We start from the raw sequence: 21,840 nt of genomic DNA, 5'->3' as shown, positions 1-21,840 counted from the left end.
TGTTGAACAGTCCATGCCCCGTGACCTTAGGATTCGGTCTAGACGGTTCCATTATATTAAAATGGGTGAAGTTGTGATTCTGTTTATTAATAATTGCTACGCTTTTAATTTGGTATAAATATATTTTATACTACTTAATTCCATCAGAAATTAATTTATTCCTCGCGTTTATACGTCTGAACGAAATAAGAGCTCAATTCTTAAATGTGACGCGTGCACCCCCAAAACGGACGACGGCATTGCGAAATTGCATCCTGAACTGTTTGATCTGAGTTGTGCCGATTTGTTAGGTGTGCTAGCTACTTTTGAATTTTATGCTCTAGTTCAATTAATTATCATAAAGTATCACCATGTCGGTGGCGTTCGCACCTCACAGGCAGCGTGGGAAAGGCGATATAACACCCGCTGGAATACAAAAGGTAATTCATCTTTTTAGCGCGTCGCGGAATGGTGGCTATGAAGCACTGCTAGCCGTTAAGCTAATGAATGTAGCAGTGCCCATCGGACTGTGAGTGGATTGGGAACAATATTGCAGAGCCGTAGCGCGGCGAATACGAACATCTCTGGAGTTGGGTCGCCATGTGAAGGCGACGGGTCTTAGGTCGATTCACCAGAATACCGCAGAGTTTAATTTCAAATGAATGGAGGCCTGCGGTTTTGTTAGCCGAGGACAGCTAACTGGCAAGTAGCGCCTTTTGTTAGCTAGAAACGCACACTCTCAATTCACAAAACGCCCCAACCTTCTGGTTGTTTTTGAGCAACATTAAAGCAGAATGACTATCAACAAGCGATATACTAGTAGCACCTAATTAATAACAATTTAATGAGTTTATTTTTTTGTGTTATCATGCAACGAAAAACGTGGTGTAAATCTCATTTCAGCTACTTGACGAAAACAACCAGCTGATCCAGTGCATAATGGACTTTCAGAGTAAAGGCAAAACAGCAGAATGTTCACAGTAAGTACTGAGAGTTACCCGCACGTTGCAGTAATCTAGGTTCGCATTCGTTCAAAGCATGTATTGATTTACCATCCACCTGCCCAGGTATCAACAGATGCTCCACAGAAATTTAGTGTACCTGGCCACGATAGCAGACTCCAATCAGAACATGCAGTCTCTGCTCCCAGCAGTGAGTATTAATCCTTATGTGTTCTTGTAAATGAGGGAATGTGCCTGTAACCCAGTGTCTATTAATTATCATAAGATACTGTTCAACTTGAATTAGCGGCATGGTATTAGTGTAGAGTTGATATTCAATTTAATACTGACTATGCTGAACAACAAAATCAGGGAAACTGGCATCAACTGAAAACTAGCATGTTTTATTTGATGGACATATTTTTCCACACACAATAGTGTAACATTTGTATTTCAAATGAAAGGCATGATTTCTTTTTATGTCTGATGTTTAATTTTGACCTTAAGTTTTTATTGTAACCTGATATTTTGAACCCAAACTATGTTGTTTTCTTTTGCATCTTGGACAAAGACGTTTTGTGCATTTTAGCTTGTTTAGAGGTAGTAAATGTGTAATGCCACTGTAACACTGTAAAGACACAGCAGCCCGCGTTTTTTGGCTCTCAAGCAATATAGCAGTGTCTCTTTAATATTTTGTTGTCCTTGTTTGATTTGAGCACTTTGCACAGAGTTCATGGCTTTCTCTGCTTTTCTTAAGCGGGTCTGTGTGTAACCAGCTCGTGTGTGATTTTGTTTGTATTGTGCACCTACAGCCACCCACTCAAAACATGCCTATGGGCCCTGGTGGGATGAGTCAAAGTGGACCTCCCTCTCAGCCTCCTCACGGTCACAACATGCCCTCTGAAGGTATGGTCAGCGGCGGCCCTCCAGCTCCACACATGCCGAACCAGATGAATGGGCAGATGCCTGGTAAGTGACCCCCCCTCAAATTCCCTTCCTTATCTTTTCCTCTTCTCTCTTTCTGATTCTTCTCTCCCCGTCCCTGTCTTACTTGTGTTGCCTAGCAACACCACAGAGCTGTGAGGGAGGTTGCTCTGCTGAAGGATGATGTCACCCATTTGCCAGCTTTGGTGGTCTTAGAATTGTAGACCATTAGATTGTGGTTATCCTCGAATATATTAAGTTTCAGTTCTTGTTTTGTTGTGTGGTTTGTTCTATATTTATATACGTCATTAAACATACATTGAGAAACGTTTCTATGCTTGAGAAAATTCTTATGTATATTTTTTTTAAGCACTGATCCCTGCTGTATAATTGTCAGATTGGAGACTATATCACAATTATATGGAAATATACCATTTTAAATGTATGGGCTAAATAATAATGTGGTTTTAAAAGTGGGTCATTGTGTGCTCTGCTGCTGTTCTTCAGGGCCTAATCACATGCCCATGCAAGGTCCTGGTCCAGGCCCCAACCAGCCCCCCAACATGCCCAGTGGTTCTATCAATATGCCCCCCAGCAGTCATGGCTCAATGGGTGGCTACAATCACACCGTCCCTTCCTCCCAGGGCATGCCAGCTCAGAGCCAAATGAACATGACCCAGGGCCAGCCCATGGGGAATTATGGGCCACGGCCAAATATGAACATGCAGCCCAATCAAGGTAAAATGTTTACTTTTTTACTTATCTAAAGGTAACCTAAATAGGCTTACCCATCAGATGGTTACTCAGATTTTCCTCTACATCTGGCATAATTTAGCTTCTTGATTACAAATTTTAATTGTAAAGTGATGAAATATTGTTAGTTTACACATAGCTTACAAAGTACGAACTGCCTGAAATAAAACAATGCTCTGTCATCTATTTACTCTGCAGTTATTGTCAACCTTTTTTCATGCACATGCACTAAAGTGTCAAGCAGATTGGGAACCTGGCTATGCAAATATATGCCAGAGAAATGGGTGTTCTCTAAGAGATATGTACCTGGGGAAATCAGATTTATCTAATCCTCTACACCACTTATGGAAACAGCTTTCCATTTACATGAAATGGCAGAAATCAGTGTACAATAGAAAGACCACTGTAACCTGGCTGTAAATGCAATGCAAGATTTACCTACCTACCTACCTACAAACCATATGTAGCAAAGTTTTATTAATTTTTAACTCTTTGTTGGTGAACCACAGGTCCTATAATGCACCAGCAGGCTCCTGCCCAGCAGTATAACATGCCTCCTGGTGGTGGTGGCCAGCACTACCAAGGACAGCAGAACCCAATGGGCATGATGGGACAGGTCAACCAAGGGAACCATGTCATGGGCCAGAGACCAATGCCACCATACAGACCCCCACAGCAAGGTATACTGAGAGTTTTGAAGTGTCTTTACTGACACACCTTCCTGCATTTTTTTTAGCCTTTGACCCTAAAGGTTTCCTTTACCTCCTACTTCTGTAGCTCATACATCAAGATGACTTAAGGTGCACCTTAAAACCTCCAGTTAAAAAAATAGCGATTAAACTGAGCTAGAAGCAAGAAATCTACCCTTCCCTTCCCTTCACACATCCCATTCAACAACACCTTGAATCTACTCGTGTGTATGTTGTTTGTGTGTATGTATATAGGACCCCCTCAGCAGTACCCAGGGCAGGAAGACTACTATGGGGACCAGTACAGTCACGCAGGACAGGGAGCCTCAGAAGGTAGGAATCCCATCAGGCAGTTTGGGGATTAAAGAATGGACACGCAGGATAAACCTGTATAAATAATACAAAGAGACTATGACAATGACAAACCTTCTCTTCTTCTTCTTCTTCTTCCCAAATTACCTTTGGGCTCTAACAACAAATGGTACATAATTTTGAGCAAACCTCTACGTGCTAAGGTGCATCACATTTCACAATGGTTAAGTTAGCACTCAGACTTTCAATGACAACCCCCTTAACATCGAGCCAATTAATTATATTTAAGGCAGTCAATAAGCTGTTAGAGGTCATGGGCACCTTACCTTATTCTATTGAAAATAATATTTATTTAATTATATTTATAAATCCTGACATGGATTTTTTTCTTGTTTCATTTAATTTGATGACCTTTTTAAAATTTTTATGATTTTTTTTTTCTTCAATTAGAACATTTTGAATCAATAAGTAATTTTATCTTTATATGAGGTGATTTGAAGTACTACTTTGCTCGTACTTCACGGCTATAGAAAAAAGAACTTCACTCAGTCTCTGCCTGTCTGTCTTAATCACATTACCTGCCGTTGTCCCTTGAAGGTAATGCTCAGTATGGCCAGCAGCAAGAAGCCTACCAGCAAGGCCCTCCTCAGCAGCAGGGCTACCCTCCTCAGCAGCAGTACCCTGGTCAGCAGGGCTACCCACCACAGCAGCAGGGTTATGGTGAGTTGGCGGCTTTCAAATAGAAGCACCGTTTGATCCTGTAGGTGGCGCTGTCAGCTCTCTACGAATACCATTTTGTTAAAGGACGAATTTTGAGTCTTTCTGTTGCTGGTTACTAGCCCATGGAAATCTAACTGTGCCAGATGCATGTCAAGGCATCTTAAAGCATGGAATTAAAGACGAGCTAATGAATGGCTAAGAGATTGGAGCTTTTTGCAAAAGAAATGTAATTAGTAGTGGTGACTGGCTACACATAGCATTTCCTCCAGTGCTTCAGTTTAGTGTGAGACACTGTTTAAAGGAAAGCAGAAATGTAGCCTTAGCTAATGGATACAGACGTTGGTCAGACTCATAAAAACCTTTTTGAACTTGCCTATTTTTTTTTTTTTCTTTTTTGGATACGATGTTTAAACTTTTTAAAAATGTTCAGCATTTCACAACTTTTATCCATCCTCGCACTTTGGGGTTGGCACAAATGGCAAACAGAAAACAGGCTTACAGCAATTCATGACCTATGTTTTCTAACTTTAGGGTATTTATGCTGAGGTCATGCCTTCAAGATTTAAATTTAAACCATGTTTGACTTGCAGTCTTAGTACTGGAGTTCTTTGGTCTTTTTTTCCTCATCCCATTTTTTACTGTAACTTTCCATCACTCACCCTCTGTCAGAGCCAGAGCTGATGTCAGTAATGAGCCAGCAGAGAGGCAGAGGCTGTGAGGTGAGATTCATCTGACATACACACAGGCTTTTTCTCACAGGCCCCCACAAGGTTATGCTCAACAGCATAAGGCATTATGAGCTCCTAATGATGCTGCGTGGGCCTCATTTGACTTCAGCCCCAGTCAGGCTTTGCTCGGTCCTTCTGTGTCTGCTATAGCTACAGTGTACGGGGGCTGATAGTGATTTTTTTTTAATGAAGCCTGCTCGTCTAATGAAGACCAACAGAATCTCCTTGATGCCTTCTTCCATTAGGGAAGCACCGCCTGGCTCCAACCTGACTCACTCATTCTGATTCATTACTGATTCAGGCGCTGTCAAGGCCGCCTAAACAAATGGGTCTGACATAACCACCATCCTCTCTGTGTCATCCATAAGCTTTTTTTATTGCAGCCCATTAGTGATCGTAAACCAAAAGGGATTCCCTAGAGTTCGCTAGTAATGAGTGGGAAACTGAAATGGTTAATGAGCAAAGTTGGTCCATTTATACACTAGCTTACTGTGTTGCCGTCAAAACCTGACTTTGATTGGCACACCTCTTTCTAGGCAGAGAAAAAGACCCGTGTTAAAAGAGAAAAGCCCAAGGGGCAACTCATTTAATGATGTGTGGCATTAGGTTTGGCCTGGAATGTTATACACTGCCCATAAATCACAGGTCTAATATTCGTACACACATGAAAATATTATTTTTTGCTGCAGTACTGTTATGTGAGACTATATTTTAGCTGCCTTCCATCATTTGCGCCTGCTGAGCTACATCTTGTTTGGTCCACGTTGCTGCTTTTTTGTATGTACGGCTTCTGCATTGAGAAATGCACTGCCCAGTGTGACCTCAGCACGTTTGGTCCCACAAACGAAACAAGTTGGCGAAGATAGAGACCAGAGCAGAAGTTAAATTCCTAGTTCATATTTACTGTGTGAAATAATGTGTTTTAAAATGTTTGATCAAGGCTGTCAGAGCATGCATTGCTTTACAAAGTTCTTTCTTTGTCAGGTCCATCCCAAAGTGCCCCAGGACAGTACCCCAATTATCCCCAGGGGCAGGGACAACAATATGGAGCCTATCGCCCACCTCAGCCTGGTCCCCCACAGGGCCAACAGCAGCGCCCTTACGGTTACGACCAGGTGAGTATAACAACAACATGAAAGAGTCAGACATTTGCCTAATACAGATCCTAGTTTGCCCTTTGTTAAATTTATTGCCAAATTTATGTGTATATTATTTAGTTCACAGTGGCCGTAGGTACCAATGTAAGTAAAGCTGGAAGGAAACTTTAAAAGATAAATGCATGTTGTCATATTGGGGTTGATTATTTTCTTCTCCCGAACAGTGAATGTGTTAGTATTGTCCTTGGCTTTTTACCTGAATCCTAATTGCATTTCCTGGCTAATTTGGTATGCCGTTTCAGTGAAATATGAGGGCTGTAAGAGGATTCTTCCTTAAACGTGTTGCAGGCTGGTGTTTGAAGGGAGATCTATTTGTTGCCCTGTATTTCCTGTGGTTTTATGTGGGGACCACAGCTACACTTTGATATCTTTATCTTTGAATATTCAGGGGCACATGAAGAAATAAAGACCCAGGGATTTGAACCCCTGACTAGTTCTATAAGAAGCAAAGGTAATGGTTGCTGTGAAGACCTCAACGTCCAATCCAGACGTTTGACCACCTAGCCTTAATTTGCATTTCTTTCTCTTTTTGTTATCTTTCTCCCATCTTTCCCTGTTTCTTTCTTATTGTTTTATTCCTCTCCTCTTTACTCTTTTTTTTTTTTTGTTATTGTTAATCAGGGGTCGAATTGTACTGTAAGTCAAGAGGTCCAGAAACACAGCGTGCTTAGTTTGCAGTGAGACAGCCAAAGGCTTACGTGCTTTGGCTGTGTCCTTAATCTGTTCTTTTGTAACTCTGATCTTGACTACTAGTAGTAGATATGATAAAACCTTAAGCTCTATATTTTGAATTAAAATGTTATGCATTTCTCCGTTAAGTCATGAAAATTCTAACCTAAATTCATTATTTTTGCATTTTAATACTAACCCCATACTTCGACCCCTGTTTAGAAATGCATCAAATGCTACTGTTTTCACACTGACTTTATCCCAGTTAAAACTAGTGTCCACTGTTTTAACAAAGAAATAAAATTGTCCTCAGCCATGTTGCTGCTGAAACCTAAGGTGTGTAGTTAGACCTCAGGTCTCACAGGTTGTGAGCCCATGCTGCCACCTGCTGGTCAATACCGGCGAATGCAGTCACAAATCACTGTTTGCAGTACCATATGGTTGAAACCACAGACGTTTGTTTGCACCCTATACAGATTTGAATAAAAGCTTTTACTATGTAAATGAGAAGGTCAGTAACATGAGTGTGTCACATTTCTCTCCACAGGGCCAATATGGAAATTACCAGCAATGAGAGATGGTCACAGCAACCCACACAGCTCTGCTCTGATCGCTGTCTGAGCTTTGACCTCGTCTGCTAAGCAGACTTTAATGACGGTTGCAGCTCACTGAAGTTCTCTCAGACACGAACATGCAACACTCAAAAAAATACAAGATACATTTTCCCTTCTCGTTGGGTCTTTTCCTCTATTCTGTTTGTCATTTACCTTGACTTTATAATGTCAAAGTACATGATTTGCGCTCTCTGGTCCAGTATGTCTCAAAGCAGCAATGCCTTAAAAAACTGCCTTATTCTTTAGCATTGCAGATTGTCAAACAGGCTAACAAAATTTTGGATATCAGCGACAACTTCAATTTATAGTTTCTAACTACTGCGGTGCATTGTTTCAGCATCCTTCAGCTCCCTGTTCATAAGAAGCAATAATGCCAGCAGTAGGGACATGTGTGGGGACTCAACGATGGAAATAATGCACCAGACAAACTTCCTGCTAGGCCATGGTACATGTATTGATGTATGTGATAATGTAAAAAAATATTTTATGCTTTTTAGATCCAGCTAACTTTGTATAAGACATTGGAGACTAGTACAGTTGTATTGTTTATTGTGTGTGTCAGTGTTTTTTAAGATCTTTAATGGTGATCCCATCCAGCACATTTTTTTATGTTGAACTGTTTAATTGGATCCACTGCTTCAGTGACATTGATACTGTATGGATTTCTGTGTTTGCATAAAGATGATAAATCAATTGACATACACGGTAATTCCAAATATGAGCAGCATACCTGGAATAATGTCAGTATAGTTTGTGGTAAGCTGTGTTTTTAGGTCAGTGACAAAACATAACCGTGAATATTTTTTTCAACCATTATACAGAACAAAGTCAGGACCATTACACTTTGACATATGTGCTCAAAGGGACAGATGCCACTGCAAATGTTAAGTAGATGCTCTGTGCGGCCTATAGAAGCACCTCAGTCTTGTCCATTGACTGCAAATTAGTGGAAAAGAAACGGGAACCTTTGTTTATTATGTCTGAGCAGTATTCTGTTCTATTAGTCATGACTCGTGCTGGAATCCCCCTCTCCCCTTTTTGAATAAACGTCTCAGTTGATGTCATTCAAATAGTGTGGTGTGTCTGTGAATAATGAAGATTGTTACTGTCAAATATGTAACATAAGATGTGAAAATACTGTCCTGAAACGGATTCCTTAATTTCACAGTAGAGACTGGTTGTGCAGTTTTCTATCACTGGCTTGATATCTGTTTTATGGTGCATACTTTATTGATCCCATATGTAAAGACGAGGAGCACAGTCCTCTGGTATTGTTTATATGGCTGTTTTAATATTTTGCATTCTGCACCTCATCCAAGTGGTGGTCACATGTCATGGTCCTGTATAACTGTACAATATAATAAATTGGAAGAATCTTTAATATACCTTGACTTGTGTTATTTATAGCAGTTGACCTTTTTGTTGAGATGCTCTTCATTAATGCAACGGTGCTAAATCATTCATACTGATGGCAAAATAAACAAGACTTGCTCTATCGGTGCTGTCAAAATGTGACAGTATGATCTAATTGTTTTGTCTTCATCTGCTATCTGGTCGGCGGTTTCCAACTGGTAATGACCCTGCCCGGCTCAGCGGCGTGTCTGCTTTGTCCAGATGCATCCAGAGAGGTCCAGAGCACATTTACACCCAAAATTACCTTCCATGTCCCTCTTTCCCCTCCTGCTCCCTCCAGAGAGGGAGAGGGACTACCTGTCACATCGGGGGTAGTGATACAGATGGCACACCAGATGTGTGGCCGAGGCACGTGATGGGAGGGTGGTGCTGGTGTTGAGAGGTCCGCAGACTGGCCCGCTCGCCTCCGTTGCAGACGAGCGGTGTTTATGTAGGTGAGTGCTTTAAGGCCAACTCTTTTTCTGAGTGGCTATGTATAAAATCTGTGTGTACTTACACAGTGTGCATGTGTGTATCCCTGCTCAGGTTTAGTGGCGTCTCCCAGTCACCCCACCGTCCTGCTGCTCCGCAGCTGGCCGCCCCACCCTTCCCAGCTGCCACTGGGGCTCCCCCCGGCCCCTCGGCTTGGCAGAGCTGGCGTTGTGGGCGCTCCCCCACCAGTCCTCCCTGGCAGCTGCTGCCCTCAGCTGCGCTCTTGCAGACGGGATTGGGGTCGGACAAAGTCACTCCTCCTGTGACTGCGTCTGGGGGCACAGGGGGAGAAATAAGAGGTGGCAAGGAGACTCGTACAAAGTGTACTCTCGCCGAAACAGACCTCTTCGACTGCGCAGTTCTAAATGAGTTCTCAAGGAAGCTTACGGGGCGAAATGACACCACGCGCGTCGTGTGACGGCACGACAAACAGTGAAGTGGCAGCATCATTTAAGACGATGATTATCTTGTTCAATATTTTGATAATTATAATTCAGGGCACCTTTCACGGGAGGCTTCTAACCACTGAGGGAAAAATGACATTGTGATCATAGCTGGCAGGCGAGATGTGATCTCTCTCTCTCACCGTCTCACCCCCTCGCTCTCTCTCTCTCTCTCTCTCTCGCCACCAACTCTCTTTCACTCCCTCATACCCACACTCACAGTGTGACAGAAAGTCTATGGGGAGGTATAAGAGGTAGTTATGGGGGGAATGCAGCAGCCTCCACAGTTTAATTGGAGATGTGTCACACTAAATAAATGGTGCAAAAACAAGCGCTGACTGGAGGCTTGAGGGAGGGGCCCTGGGGATGCAGCCTGTTTTATTGGGCAGGAGCTTTGCACCGCTCCAGGGTGAAACAGGGCTGTGCACTGCTGAGATACCCTCCAACCACCAAACCACCAGGCCTCCCGAAGACGACTGCGGAGGAGCAGACAAAGGCTTACTTCGGAGAAGGCTTGCGTGAACCCGATTGTTTTTCCGGCATGCCGTCGCACACGTCTGTTGCTGCTGGTAGCATCCAACAGCCTGCACACAGTCCTGCTTCACTGTCTGATCCCTACGAGTTACCAGGTTTACAGTCGTATCCGTGTTGGTCTTATTCTTGTCTCCCTTTGCTAATACAGTGTGTGTGTGTGCGTGCGTGTGTGTGTGTGTGTGTGTGTGTGTGTGTGTGTGTGTGTGTGTGTGTGTGTGTGTGTGTGTGTGTGTGTGTGTGTGTGTGTGTGTGTGTGGGCACCTTGGATTCCAGGGTTCATGGCGTGGGTTCTGATTAACTTCTACAGCGTGCCGCAGTAATTGGATGTGACACCGTTCTCTCCGCTCCCCCTCCCGGGGGGATATAACGGGGATCTGACTATTATGGCCCCGGTCATGAATATGTCGCGACAGCTGCAAACAATGGCCAGTGATTTGGATTGGAATCGTCTGTACGTTGTCTCGGCGCTGATGCACGTGATAAATGCTGCAAAGGTAAATGAGTTTTCTGTAAAGCAATTTGCAGTGTTTACAAAGAATGATTAATTGCTATTGTTAGGGGAAAATAAGACCTATAGTAGAGGCAGTGTTCAATATTACATGTTGATCATTATGCCAGCCAGAAGTATACTTGCCTCATAGATATTTGTGTAAGCTATTATATCGAGTTTCAAAACACCTGAAAAGATTTTTGGACCTGACATACACAAACAGGGGGATCCCCTAGAAAGACGGCGTTTTGTATTCATCTGATGCGCGGCGCTTTGTTTAAATCCCATTGTTTGTCGAGGCTTTAGCCATCAAATCAAATTGAGTGCGCTGTTTTGTATGTGTTCTAGCCTCATAAAAGCAGTCTCTAGGTGAAATAGCAGGTATGCTGATATCAGTATTCCCACAGCCTGCATAATTGCTGTAATTTGCTTTCCCTTTGGGTAATCTGTAAACATGGCTGTTTTGATGTTTTTGGCATCCTCCATTGGCTGAGCTCTCCACTCCTCCAGTGGAGCTCCCATCCCAGCCCAGGGTGACACAAATAGATCCTTCCCCAGAAGGCGCACGTAGTTCCACATGGGCACAATCAATACAGCCCAGTCGTCGCTGGAACTGTGGCGGTATTAAAAGCGCCCCGTGTGCTGGTTCTCACCTCGCTGGCGTTTTAGGGAAATAAAGCTATTGATCCTCCGGGGCCTCTGGCAGGGCATTAACCTGGCCCGGCAAATTAGAACGTGCTCATCTGGACACATCTGCCTGCAATGTTCCCAAAAAAGCGGTCCCAGGGTGAAAGGAGGAAGGCTGCGAGGCCCGCTGCTCGCCGTGATGAGTGGAGCGCCACTGGACGCCCGTGTTGGAGCGGGGGAGGCGTCTGGAGGCCCGGGACTTCCATTAGAGGCCCAGGATGGTGGCACGGGTCGATGTGGTAAGGTTTGGTTGGGGGTACTCCATTTCAGACCAGTGTGATTCCTTCCCCCTGATGAGGCGAGAGCGGGGGCTGACCCACAGCAAACCTGAGCTCCTGACTGGAAGGACAATGAGTGTAAGGGCTGCTTGTTCCGGCGGAGTCAGGATTACCGGCTCCTTTGCTTCATGTTAGAACAAATATCAGGATATTCTGCCCTTAGGCCACATTTTAGAGAAAGATCAAAAGTGATATAAATGTTGATTCACAGCATTGCCACAATTATATGATGCAAAACTCTCAGCAGCAAGACTTTCTGATAAGATAAACTCTAAAGGTCATGTAGGTCAGATTTGACAGCTTTTACAAATAATGGGGAAACATCAACCTTTGTTTCTTTTTTCCAATGAAATGTCGACAAGATGACACATTTCTTTAGTTACAGGTTCTCCTCATGAAACAGCTGATTCCTTTTCACGCGGCACCAAATTGCTCATTGTTCTTGTTTCCAGTCTCGTTACAGCCTTTACTTCACATTTCCCTCTGATGCAAACGTGAGGTAAAGGCAATTTCTACAGTTTAACTTCCTAACATTTTAATGTCTCATTCTTGGAGGCCTAAGAGCCATTAAAACGCCTCGGAAGCATTTGCATGATTAGCGCACGGTGATCCGGAGCGTTCGCGTCTCTCTTAACGCCGCATCCACCAGCGACGCTCCCTCAGACGGAGACACTTTAGGAACCTTCCCCGTTTCTCTCAGCCCGGCCTAACAGTGGGAAGCTTGGAAGTTCTCTGCCCCAGTTCTCCGCGTCCTTGAGAGTTGTGCCTTCGGGCCGGGGCTGGTGGGGTCCCGTGGCGCGCAATGTGTGCCTCTCACTCAGGCTCCTGCTGTACTCCGCCACCCCTACATGGCTCTGGAGAGTTGCCAAGCTCCGAGGGGTTGTCCGTGTGTGTGGGGGGGGTTCTGTGCGTCACCGCTGAGCTGCTCCAAACATCCGACTTCCTTCCCCCGGTGTCAGTCGACCGGATATAAATCATTTTCCTGGACTACGCTGGGATGCTCGGGAAGACGTTGTTATGGATAATCAGACTAATTGCAATAAACAGTGTGAGGCGGCGTGCGAATGACTGAGGGTCTTGTTTTTCCACTTTCTGCTTTTGCAAAGGTTAAACCATAGGTTCGACTGTGTGATGCCAAGTTAGTGACGTTAAATAAAAGCCAGCGTGGGACCAGGAGAATAATTCTTCCTGGTGATGTGCATTTTGCACATTATTTTACTTGTGTGGCGATTGAACCAACATCACAGGCATCATAGGATGTGGCCATAATTTGCAGCAGTATTTCCTAATATTTTAGTAATACATTGTTTTTTCCTTTTTTGTAATTAATATGGATATTGGCCGAGAGCAAAGATAAAGATCCATTTTCTAATATTTTGTCCTTGGTTTGTGCACTCGGGGAATTCACTCCCCTTCTTCTCTCTCGCTTCCCTGGCAAAGGCGTGGGGAATTGGTGGGATGAGAGGCTATTCCCTAAATAGCCCATGGCAAGAGGTATCCTGATTAGCATGCTGCCTGCTCTCTGGCAGCAGTCCTCCAGGCCACCAGCGCTATCACTTACGTGCTGTTTGTATTTGTAGTTGATAGTGTGTGCTGTTATAATTGGAATGAGCTCAGGAACCTCGTTTGCTTTTGATCCGCTGCCAGCCACTCAGAGTGCTACTGGGCCACAGCTCTCACCTCAGCGCTCCCAGTGGATTATGGGAAACTGCAACGCTTATGTTCTAAAAAGCGCCTGACAGCATCTCACTCAAGGTCGAACAATACAATGGTAGGTGTGGGGAGCGGGACGAAAAAAGATGGAGGGAAAGTTGAGCAGATATCTGATGTAGCACTGGGTATTGAGTCAGGATCTGGGAACATGGTTATTCAGACTGAGGCAAACATACAAGGACCTGTGTGATTGTTGGGAAGACATTTAATAAGTTGGAACTGCTGCATAGACTTGTACATCTTTTGTGAGCATCCTTTTGTGAGCAAACTAATCCAGTGATTCACAATGAATGTGCTCAGTCACCGTGTGAGCGCTCCAGATAATTTGACTCGTCATTGTAGGAAAGGCACCTGAATAACTGTAGACATGATTTTCAGAATCCTTTAGCTTTAAGACAGTGTCGATTTGGCGACACCTGTGGCCAGTGATGGTAAAAAAAAAGTCTATGTTTTAATCCTAGAGCAGTGACGTTTTCATAAAAACAACAGAAAACAACAGTGTTATAAACTAAACAAATTCAACTAGTCAATCAATATTTAGCTTCTTATAAAATGTCTAAAGCAAATGTTATTTCCATTTTTTCATTTCTCATCTCATCTCATCTCATCTCATCTCATCTCATCTCATCTCATCTCATCTCATCTCATCTCATCTCATCTCATCTCATCTCATCTCATCTCATCTCATCTCATCTCATCTCATCTCATCTCATCTCATCTCATCTCATCTTATCTTACTTTGAAATACTACCTACAGCATAATTCTGTAATTCACTGGTCAGGAGTCATGACCCAGGTTCACTTTAACAGCATCGCTCATCTGGACTTCATCACTTCAGGATACTTGCAGTGAAGAACTCCCTCTAATGATGTATGCTTGTGGTCCATTTCCTTTCCCGCTCTGACATTTCTACAGTTTGACCTGCTGCCTCAGCACTTTCCTTGAATGGACCAGCTCCAAAGACTTATGGGAGCTTGATTGTCCCTCGCTGCCAAATGCCAGCAGGCCAATGAAAAAAGGCATCTGAAACTACTAAGCTCAATATTTAATCAAGCGCTGGGTTACACTTTCTGTTTGATTAGGTGGGAGAATTCCACCTCCCAGAGTCTGTGATTGCTTTGAAAATATTTGGCCAAAAAATTAATACTCCTCTTTGAGCTGTGTCCTCTGTAATAGCGGCGGTTTTAATCGTCAGAGCTACATTTGTTCCAGTGAATGTCTGCTCTTATTTCTAATATTACTATCGTCGTTTTATTTTCATATTCTATTTTTATACCATTTATGCTTCTGTTTGTTGTTGTTGCTCTTGTTAGTCTCGCCCGATTCAGCAGCCCCATCATTACCCGTGTTTTTTTGGCCATAAGTCCATCTTGTCGCATCATAATCACCCAGGACTGCAGAGATCCACCAGAGAATTAGCCTGATGAGCTTGTTTCAGGAGGGCCTTACCACTGGTTAAGTACAAACACCTGCTAAAATATTGGCAATTAGGACATAATTAGCTGCTAATGTATTTCTAATCCGAAGCGGGCCATAGATTTGTCTTTTTTTGCGTAGACTCCCTTTTTTAATGTTCGGCGTTGTTATTGTTTTCCTCAGGTATTTGTATCCCGGGAACATTGACTAAGTGCCCTAGTTCATCATATGCAAATGGCTTATTAATTACACATGCATTATACCCGTATTCAGAAGACATCAAAGGGCCTGCGAGTCTTCAGATGGTCCCCCTCTGTACCACACTCAGGTTACAAACGCCTGCGTGTGCACTTTCCTGCGTTGCCTTTTCGGGCAGAAAAACACATCCTCAATTATTATTATTATTTTTTTTTTTGCACAGGAACCTCTGTCTTGTTGCTTTCCACCGTTTGAGAGATACCTCCGGTGGTCTGCGGCTGTTTGGCAACAGCAGATTGCAAATAATGATTTGAGCCTAGATTACATAGCATTATTAGAAAGCAACAAGACTGAGCGTGTCTTTGTAGCAAAGCCAAATCAATAGCTTCACTGAATGAGGAATGCCAATAGATACTTAGCGTATGACTCAAGTATGTTGTATCAAACTGGATCCTGGATCAACTCTCTGATCACCATAATACTGTAGTGGAGTCAGCACCTCAGCCTGGACTTCAGACAGTTTTGTTGTGTGTGTCTGCGTGTTTGTTCTGTCTATTCGTCCCTGGCGAGTCCACTGTTAATGACCCATACAGCAGGTGTCAGAGTGTGATTTATACAACCTATAATGCCTTACATTGATTAGCAATAGAGCTATAATGGGATCCCAGCCTGGGCTAGAAAAGGAGAAAAAAGCACTGCATGCCTTCTCAGTGCCCTATATCATTATGCATCCTAACTGTGCATGAATATCAGCAAGTCAACCTGTCCGATGATATGGCAGAGAGGGAGCTGGTGCGTGCAATCACTGTAACCCTGGGCAGTCCTCCGTTATCAGTCTCTGGAGGGCTGCTCTAACTGGGTGCTGCAAGCATAATTAACACAGCACTCACTTTGATGATAAAATGGGTAATAGAGCATTCCTCCCCTCCCCTGCCTACCTGATTTCACCATCGTTTATTGATCTAATTAGCATAATTCCGCTATTAATGCTGTGTTTTTGTTATGGAAAGGCAGTTTTGATTAAAGATCAAAAAAAGAAAGACAAGCGCTTGTGCCGTCCACACGTTTAAGGACTCGCTCTAAAATAAGTGTTTTTTAGCAGCTGAAAAATAGATAATAGAAAATAATAGGAGTTTGTTGCTCCTCGTCTATAGGAGTGACTAGTGTACATCAAAGCCACCAGGTGGGGCTGATTCTTTCACAATTGAACCCCACCTTTGGAATTTTTGTTGAAAATGCTTAAGTGAGGAGTTATTCTCTGGCATTTTTGTATGGCACCCCCAAAACTATCATTTCTCATTAGGAGACCAAACTGTTTGTGGTTGTCCTCATTACTAAAAAGGTAGAGCTCTACCCCCAAAGGTAACTTCATCAACACCAGAGACAAAATCCATCTTAGGTGCTCTATTTATATTTCTGACTCGCTGCCACAAAGATTTATTCTGCTCTTCTGTCAATCCATCTCTCTAATGGCCAATGGCATCCTTTTTAGTTTAGATGGCTGATGTGTGTGTGTGTGTGTGTGTGTGTGTGTGTGTGTGTGTGTGTGTGTGTGTGTGTGTGTGTGTGTGTGTGTGTGTGTGTGTGTGTGTGTGTGCACAAGAGAAGAAGCTTTAGCACCAGGATTTTTTTTGTCAGATGTGAACACAAAAACAAGTACCTCGAAGTCACAGAGCCCGTCTCATCTCTAAAGAGAGTCATCTGTAGATAGAGAGCTCAGATGTCATGTAATTAAGATGATAAAAAAAAGCCCATTTGCACTTCCATGGGTTATTAATGTGGACTAATGATGCTCAGATCCACTATAAGATGTCTGCTAGTTATGGGGTTAATCTCCTCATTCTTGCGAAAGCCATAAAGATAAACATCTTTGCGCACAAATGGGCTCGTGTGAATCCCAGGGGAGGGAACCGCATCCCAACTTCATAAGAAAAAGTTTTTGAAGGTCCAAAAATAAAACTGCTGCGCGGGCTAGCGCGGTCATTTTGGCAACATCTCGGAGGAAAGCGAAGCAACCCTGGTAAAAACAAATGAGTGGATGTGGGAGCCTTTGAAACGCAGCCTCCATTCAGCCTGTGGTTTTCCACGGATGAACGACTGAGCAGAATTTTTTTTTCCTAAAATCACAAATGCCACAAATCAGGAATGGAGCAGATTTTCTAATTCTAAATGAACTAGATGCATATTTGTGCCTTGCTTGAGCTGGCAGTGGGTTAGAAAACTACTTTTCGACCGCAAGGCCGAAAAAACTAGTTTTCCCCCAAGAAGAGAACACATTATAAGTTGGGTATCACCGAGGGCCGCTGCTATAAACATACATTAAAATCTTTAATCACGCAGGAGTTCTTCAAATGAATATATTCATGAGGAAGATTCTGGGGGTCCACCTGGCTCTGTGTGTGGCGGAGACCCTCCGAAGTCGCCGGAAGTGTAAATGTCAGGCCGTGTGATGGCTTCATCGCCAGCGCTCTGATCATTACGTCGTCATTAGTTAGCAGACACGGTCGCACCTCTTTAATGCACGCAAACAATCGTGAGGAGCGGCGGATAATGTGCGGCGGCGGTGGTGCTTAATGAGGGTCCGCATTTGCATACTGGCCTCCACCCCCACGTGCGTTCTCACCCCACACTCATTTATAAAAATAAATCACATTAGAACATCACCGGCTAATAAAGTCAACTCGGGCCCACATCCCACATCTCGCTGATAGCCAAGTCTCGGCGCAGGAAATACACAAAGCAGTCTCTGCGGATTAGAGCAAACCTATTATAGAACGCTCTCCTATGGCCCGGGAACATTCTTCATATTAACACTGTGTTGCTGCAGTGAATTATGCCAGTCGCTGTGCACGCCACAATCAAATCAGTTCTCAAGGAATCTCCTCTGAAAGCGGATGTTGAAATTCAGCCTATCGGAAAATGCGGCCACTTAGACAAGTCAGATTTAATTACGTATCCCATCGCTGGAACTAGAAGTAAAACAGGAGTGTGTTTGGTCTTGAAGGTGTTTGCGATCTTGATTGCGCGTAATTGTACAGGATACCACCTGAGGCGAGCTACTTTCAGCGCCATTTCTGCATTATTGAAAAGCTTTGATTTCGCGAAGAAAAGATTGCGCTTTGATTATCAAACAAATGTAATTAATAGCAACGCTTAGAGTTTGAAGTCAGAGAGCGGCGCCTTCTTAATATTCCTCCCCGATATCACCTACTAGTGCTGATTATGAACATCGCCGCCCCAATTTAGAGAGGTCAGGAGCTGCAACCTTGTGAGAGTGGTGTGTCTTCAGTGGGTCTGTCCACATCGCGCCCCCGGTGTCGGAGCCCACTCAATAAACAGTGTGATTCCTGATGCCTATCGGTGTGCACGGCCCGTGCACCGTTCGCGTCAATCCACCCAGGACCACCAGTGGCCCCCGCGCCGCTCGCTTATTTACTCTTTGGCTCGCTCCATCCTTCCTTCCAGCTCAAATTGACACTCGGTGCGGAGGCAGGCAGACAGGGGGCCTCTCCGCCCCTTCGCCTCCAGAGATGTGGCCCAGCTGTCAGCCGTCTAATCCAGCCCCAACCTCCCTCGGAGCCAGGCACAGGCTCCGGGCTGAACCGTGTCCCCCCCTCGCATCCTCGCCCCCCCGGCGGCACGGCGAGCGGCCCTCGCCGACGCGGCGCCCAGCGGGCTCCATCGGGGGAACGCTTTGCTAGTCAAATCAGCCCGGGCCGTTCTTCATAAATCAAGCGCGACTGTGCGGGCGACACACTGCACAAGCCTCGCGCTGCGCGGAGGAGACAACAGGTTACTTACATTATGAGGACATTACCATGAAATCTCATGCGTCACGCGTCACTCATGGTTTGGCTTTTATTTCGACGGGGTTTTGACATGTAATAATACTACGATGTTTGCACAGACAATTGAATCACTTTGTTTTCCGATCGGCTCCTGCGTCCTCAACAAAGAACCTCCCGGCTATAACGTCTCCTTTTACATCATAGGTGTTACTGTTGCTGTTGTTACTATGGAAACAACTGTACAAGGAAAGTGGCGTATTGGCAAATTCAGATACAGTAGCCGCAGCCTGAATTAAATCAATACTATCTTTCACGCGTGCGATAATTTGACCCGACTCCGCAGCCGCGTCTCTGCGCAAATGAAACACGGCAGAAATAGCACGATGACTTCATGGCGCAGAAGACATCGGCATCCTTAGGCGACGCCTGCTCCGCGTGGCTTGCAGGCGGCCGCGGCCACGCGTGTATTCGGCGGTAGCTCTGTACCTTTCCCCGCGACTCCCCACGGCATTGCCGATATCAGTATTCCTGCAGACGTGTTTGATGTGTTTGAAGCCACGTAGCATACCTTGGAACATGACAGTAAACATGGCAGAGGCTCTCCCTCAGTGGAGCAGTGATGCGCGTCACCCCTCAGAAGTGTGTGACGGGTGTACAAACCAAACCCACTGGGCCACGGCGTCTCCCGGGACCCTCCTTTACTGTGCCGCTCTGACTGGCTGCGTGCTGCTCTTTGCCTTCGCTGTTAATAATAATTCATCCTTCAACCTGGAAAAACAAAGGAGCAAACCAAAGAAGCGCCGACTTGTGACAAGTTACACTTCCCACTTAACTGGTTATCTGACCCGGCAGCTGCAGATGCCATGATATATCCTGCTCTAATGTTTTCCCCGTGTTTCATCCTTGGAAAATCACTAGTGTATATTCCTGCAAACATCCCCGGGGAAATTAAGAGGCACACTATGTACCCCAGGAGGATTCCCCCTAGAATGAGAATAAAGCAGGCAGCATAAAAGAGTAGTGTTGGTGTGAGGGAGTTATTGGTCTGGCAAAGGGACTGCCAACACATCAAAATAGCATGGGTGTTGAACAAGACAGAAACTTGCACCATTTACACCTGCCAGAGAGGAAGAGAGGAAGCCGTCCTGACACTGATTCTCCGCAGCCGCGAAGCCGGCGCGCGATGTGCGGCGCAAAGGTTGACGCTTGGTGTCAGGCGGCGTGACACCAACAGAGCGCTCATGTGACAGAGGCGCTTTGAACGCAGCGCTCGGCCGGGCGGGGACGGGGCGTTCGTGTACGGCAGCGCTTTTATAATGGCACACGGGTGAAGCTTTGTCAAGAGGCCCCCCGCGGTGTGGGACGGGGAAATACACTTTGTTACGCTCTAAACAGCAGGGTTTGAGAATTTTACAACAGGATTCAAAGCCAATATGTCAGTTAAGGAAAACTGTCTAAAGATGAGGTTGAAATGTTCTCCAGCTCCACACGTTCACATCCTGTTGGCCTCAAATCCCTGGATTTCAGCTGGACTCGACCTCACTCTACATGTAGGTGGAGCCGTTCCCTTTAAAGGTACATGCAAGTCATCAGTTTGTGACGTATATTTAGTTCTACCAGTAAATGATCAATACACTAAATGCACTGTACTCTCCAAATGTCCTATTTAATGCAACTTATATCCCTAAAAAGCAACTGAAGCACAAACAGCTTGTAACCAAGTTCCCCCCACAGGCTTGGTTTAACCCCACGACCTTAGTGATGATGTCATACAGGAAGTGGCTGGGAGCATCCTCTGCTTTGTGGTGAGTTTTCCACTGTTCTAAAAAAAATCTAAAAAGTCTAAACCAAAGACTGCTTGTCTGTATTTTTAACCCAACAATGGCCTAAGTAGCAGCATAACAAGTAACAAGTTCAGCAAAGTTGCAAAGCTATTTGAAATAATATTGTTTTTTGAATCTGGTTGAAAAAAATAGTTTTAATATTGTCCAAGCACCTTAAAAAGGTTTAAACATTCTGGGTTATTTATTTTTTGTTTACACACACCAGGATTCTTTATTGACTCCGTTTGCACAGAGCACATGATGTAACACAACCACAAATAGTACAAACAAACAAAAGACACACATCTTAACGTGGGCAGCAATGTGTCCAAGGTAGAGAAGAGGATTTTGACCAAGTGCGATGCACTTTAGCCCAAAAAACAGAACCCTGTGCATTAAAAGACATTCTTTATGAATCCCATGGCAAATTAAAGCACTAAGGGACTGACCTTCAGTCCCACACACTGCTTTATATGCAAATTGAAATTGTAATATTTTGTTTAGTTTAGTTTGCTATCCACAGCCCCAATTCCAGCAAGTGTTTGTAAAGTTACTTATTTTGTATATTTGGATTTCCAGTAAGAAGCAGGAAGGCAGGGCACGCGGAAGCCACGGAGAGGTGTTGGTGGTGGAAGAGGGGAGCGGTTCATTGAGGTCAGGATGACAGTGAAGAACAGATGAGATGAGGTGGCTGAGGACCGGTTTGTGCTGTAGGTGGGGTTGGGTGGGTGGGTGTGTGGGTGGGTGGAGGGGAAGCGAGAGGGGAAACTAGGCCAGTGTCCAGACTCAGAGCACCAAAGGCCTGGCGTCCCTCGATTCCCCGCTGTCAGCCCTCTGACAGGAGAGATGGGACTTTAACACGGAGTTTTCCCACCACCAGACGCTGCCGTCTCCTCTGAAGAATACCCCTCCTCCTCCACGCGCTCACCAGTCAGAGTTTGAGGAGAGAAATGCACTCGTTACAATAAGGAGGGCACGTGGCATGGGACCCGAGGCTTTGAGTGCCGCCTCCTCCACGCTCTCAGTAGAATTACAGTCTTTCTGCACTAGTACTGAGTTTCCAACGCTGACGTGCAGTAAATAGAATTTTTGAGGTTGC

At 44.6% G+C, this 21,840-nt stretch overlaps 1 protein-coding gene across 8 annotated transcripts; it reads left to right on the top strand.

The window, feature by feature from the left end:
• The first annotated feature begins 224 nt into the window (after window positions 1–224).
• ss18 (SS18 subunit of BAF chromatin remodeling complex) lies at window positions 225–8,871 on the top strand. 8 transcript variants are annotated; one of them, XR_008693048.1, is made up of 12 exons: window positions 227–419; window positions 883–959; window positions 1,047–1,131; window positions 1,733–1,889; window positions 2,352–2,582; window positions 3,107–3,277; window positions 3,542–3,619; window positions 4,196–4,318; window positions 4,988–5,037; window positions 6,031–6,161; window positions 6,592–6,654; window positions 7,420–7,496. XR_008693048.1 is itself a non-coding variant. In XM_055503775.1 (11 exons), exons 1-11 carry the CDS (start codon window positions 351–353, stop codon window positions 7,511–7,513), a joined length of 1,266 nt encoding a protein of 421 aa, XP_055359750.1. In that variant the 5' UTR covers window positions 227–350; the 3' UTR covers window positions 7,514–8,871. The 8 variants fall into 8 exon arrangements, 7 of the variants coding, with proteins under 7 accessions (XP_055359751.1, XP_055359750.1, XP_055359752.1 ...); XM_055503775.1 differs by lacking the exon at window positions 6,592–6,654 and having other exon boundaries at window positions 7,420–8,871; XM_055503777.1 differs by having other exon boundaries at window positions 6,592–8,871.
• Window positions 8,872–21,840: the final 12,969 nt, after the last annotated feature.

The sequence above is a fragment of the Betta splendens genome, chromosome 17 (assembly GCF_900634795.4).
Source record: "Betta splendens chromosome 17, fBetSpl5.4, whole genome shotgun sequence".
NCBI lineage: Eukaryota > Metazoa > Chordata > Actinopteri > Anabantiformes > Osphronemidae > Betta > Betta splendens.
The sequence above is the reverse complement of the archived record's forward strand: the minus strand, read 5'-3'. Positions and strand labels throughout refer to the sequence as shown.

Coding starts and splice junctions, on each gene's coding strand:
- ss18 (XM_055503775.1), top strand. CDS start 351: ATGTCGGTGGCGTTCGCACCTCACAGGCAGCGTGGGAAAGGCGATATA. Junction 3,620..4,195: donor AGGACAGGGAGCCTCAGAAG/GTAGGAATCCCA, acceptor TGTCCCTTGAAG/GTAATGCTCAGTATGGCCAG. Junction 5,038..6,030: donor AGAGAGGCAGAGGCTGTGAG/GTGAGATTCATC, acceptor TTTCTTTGTCAG/GTCCATCCCAAAGTGCCCCA.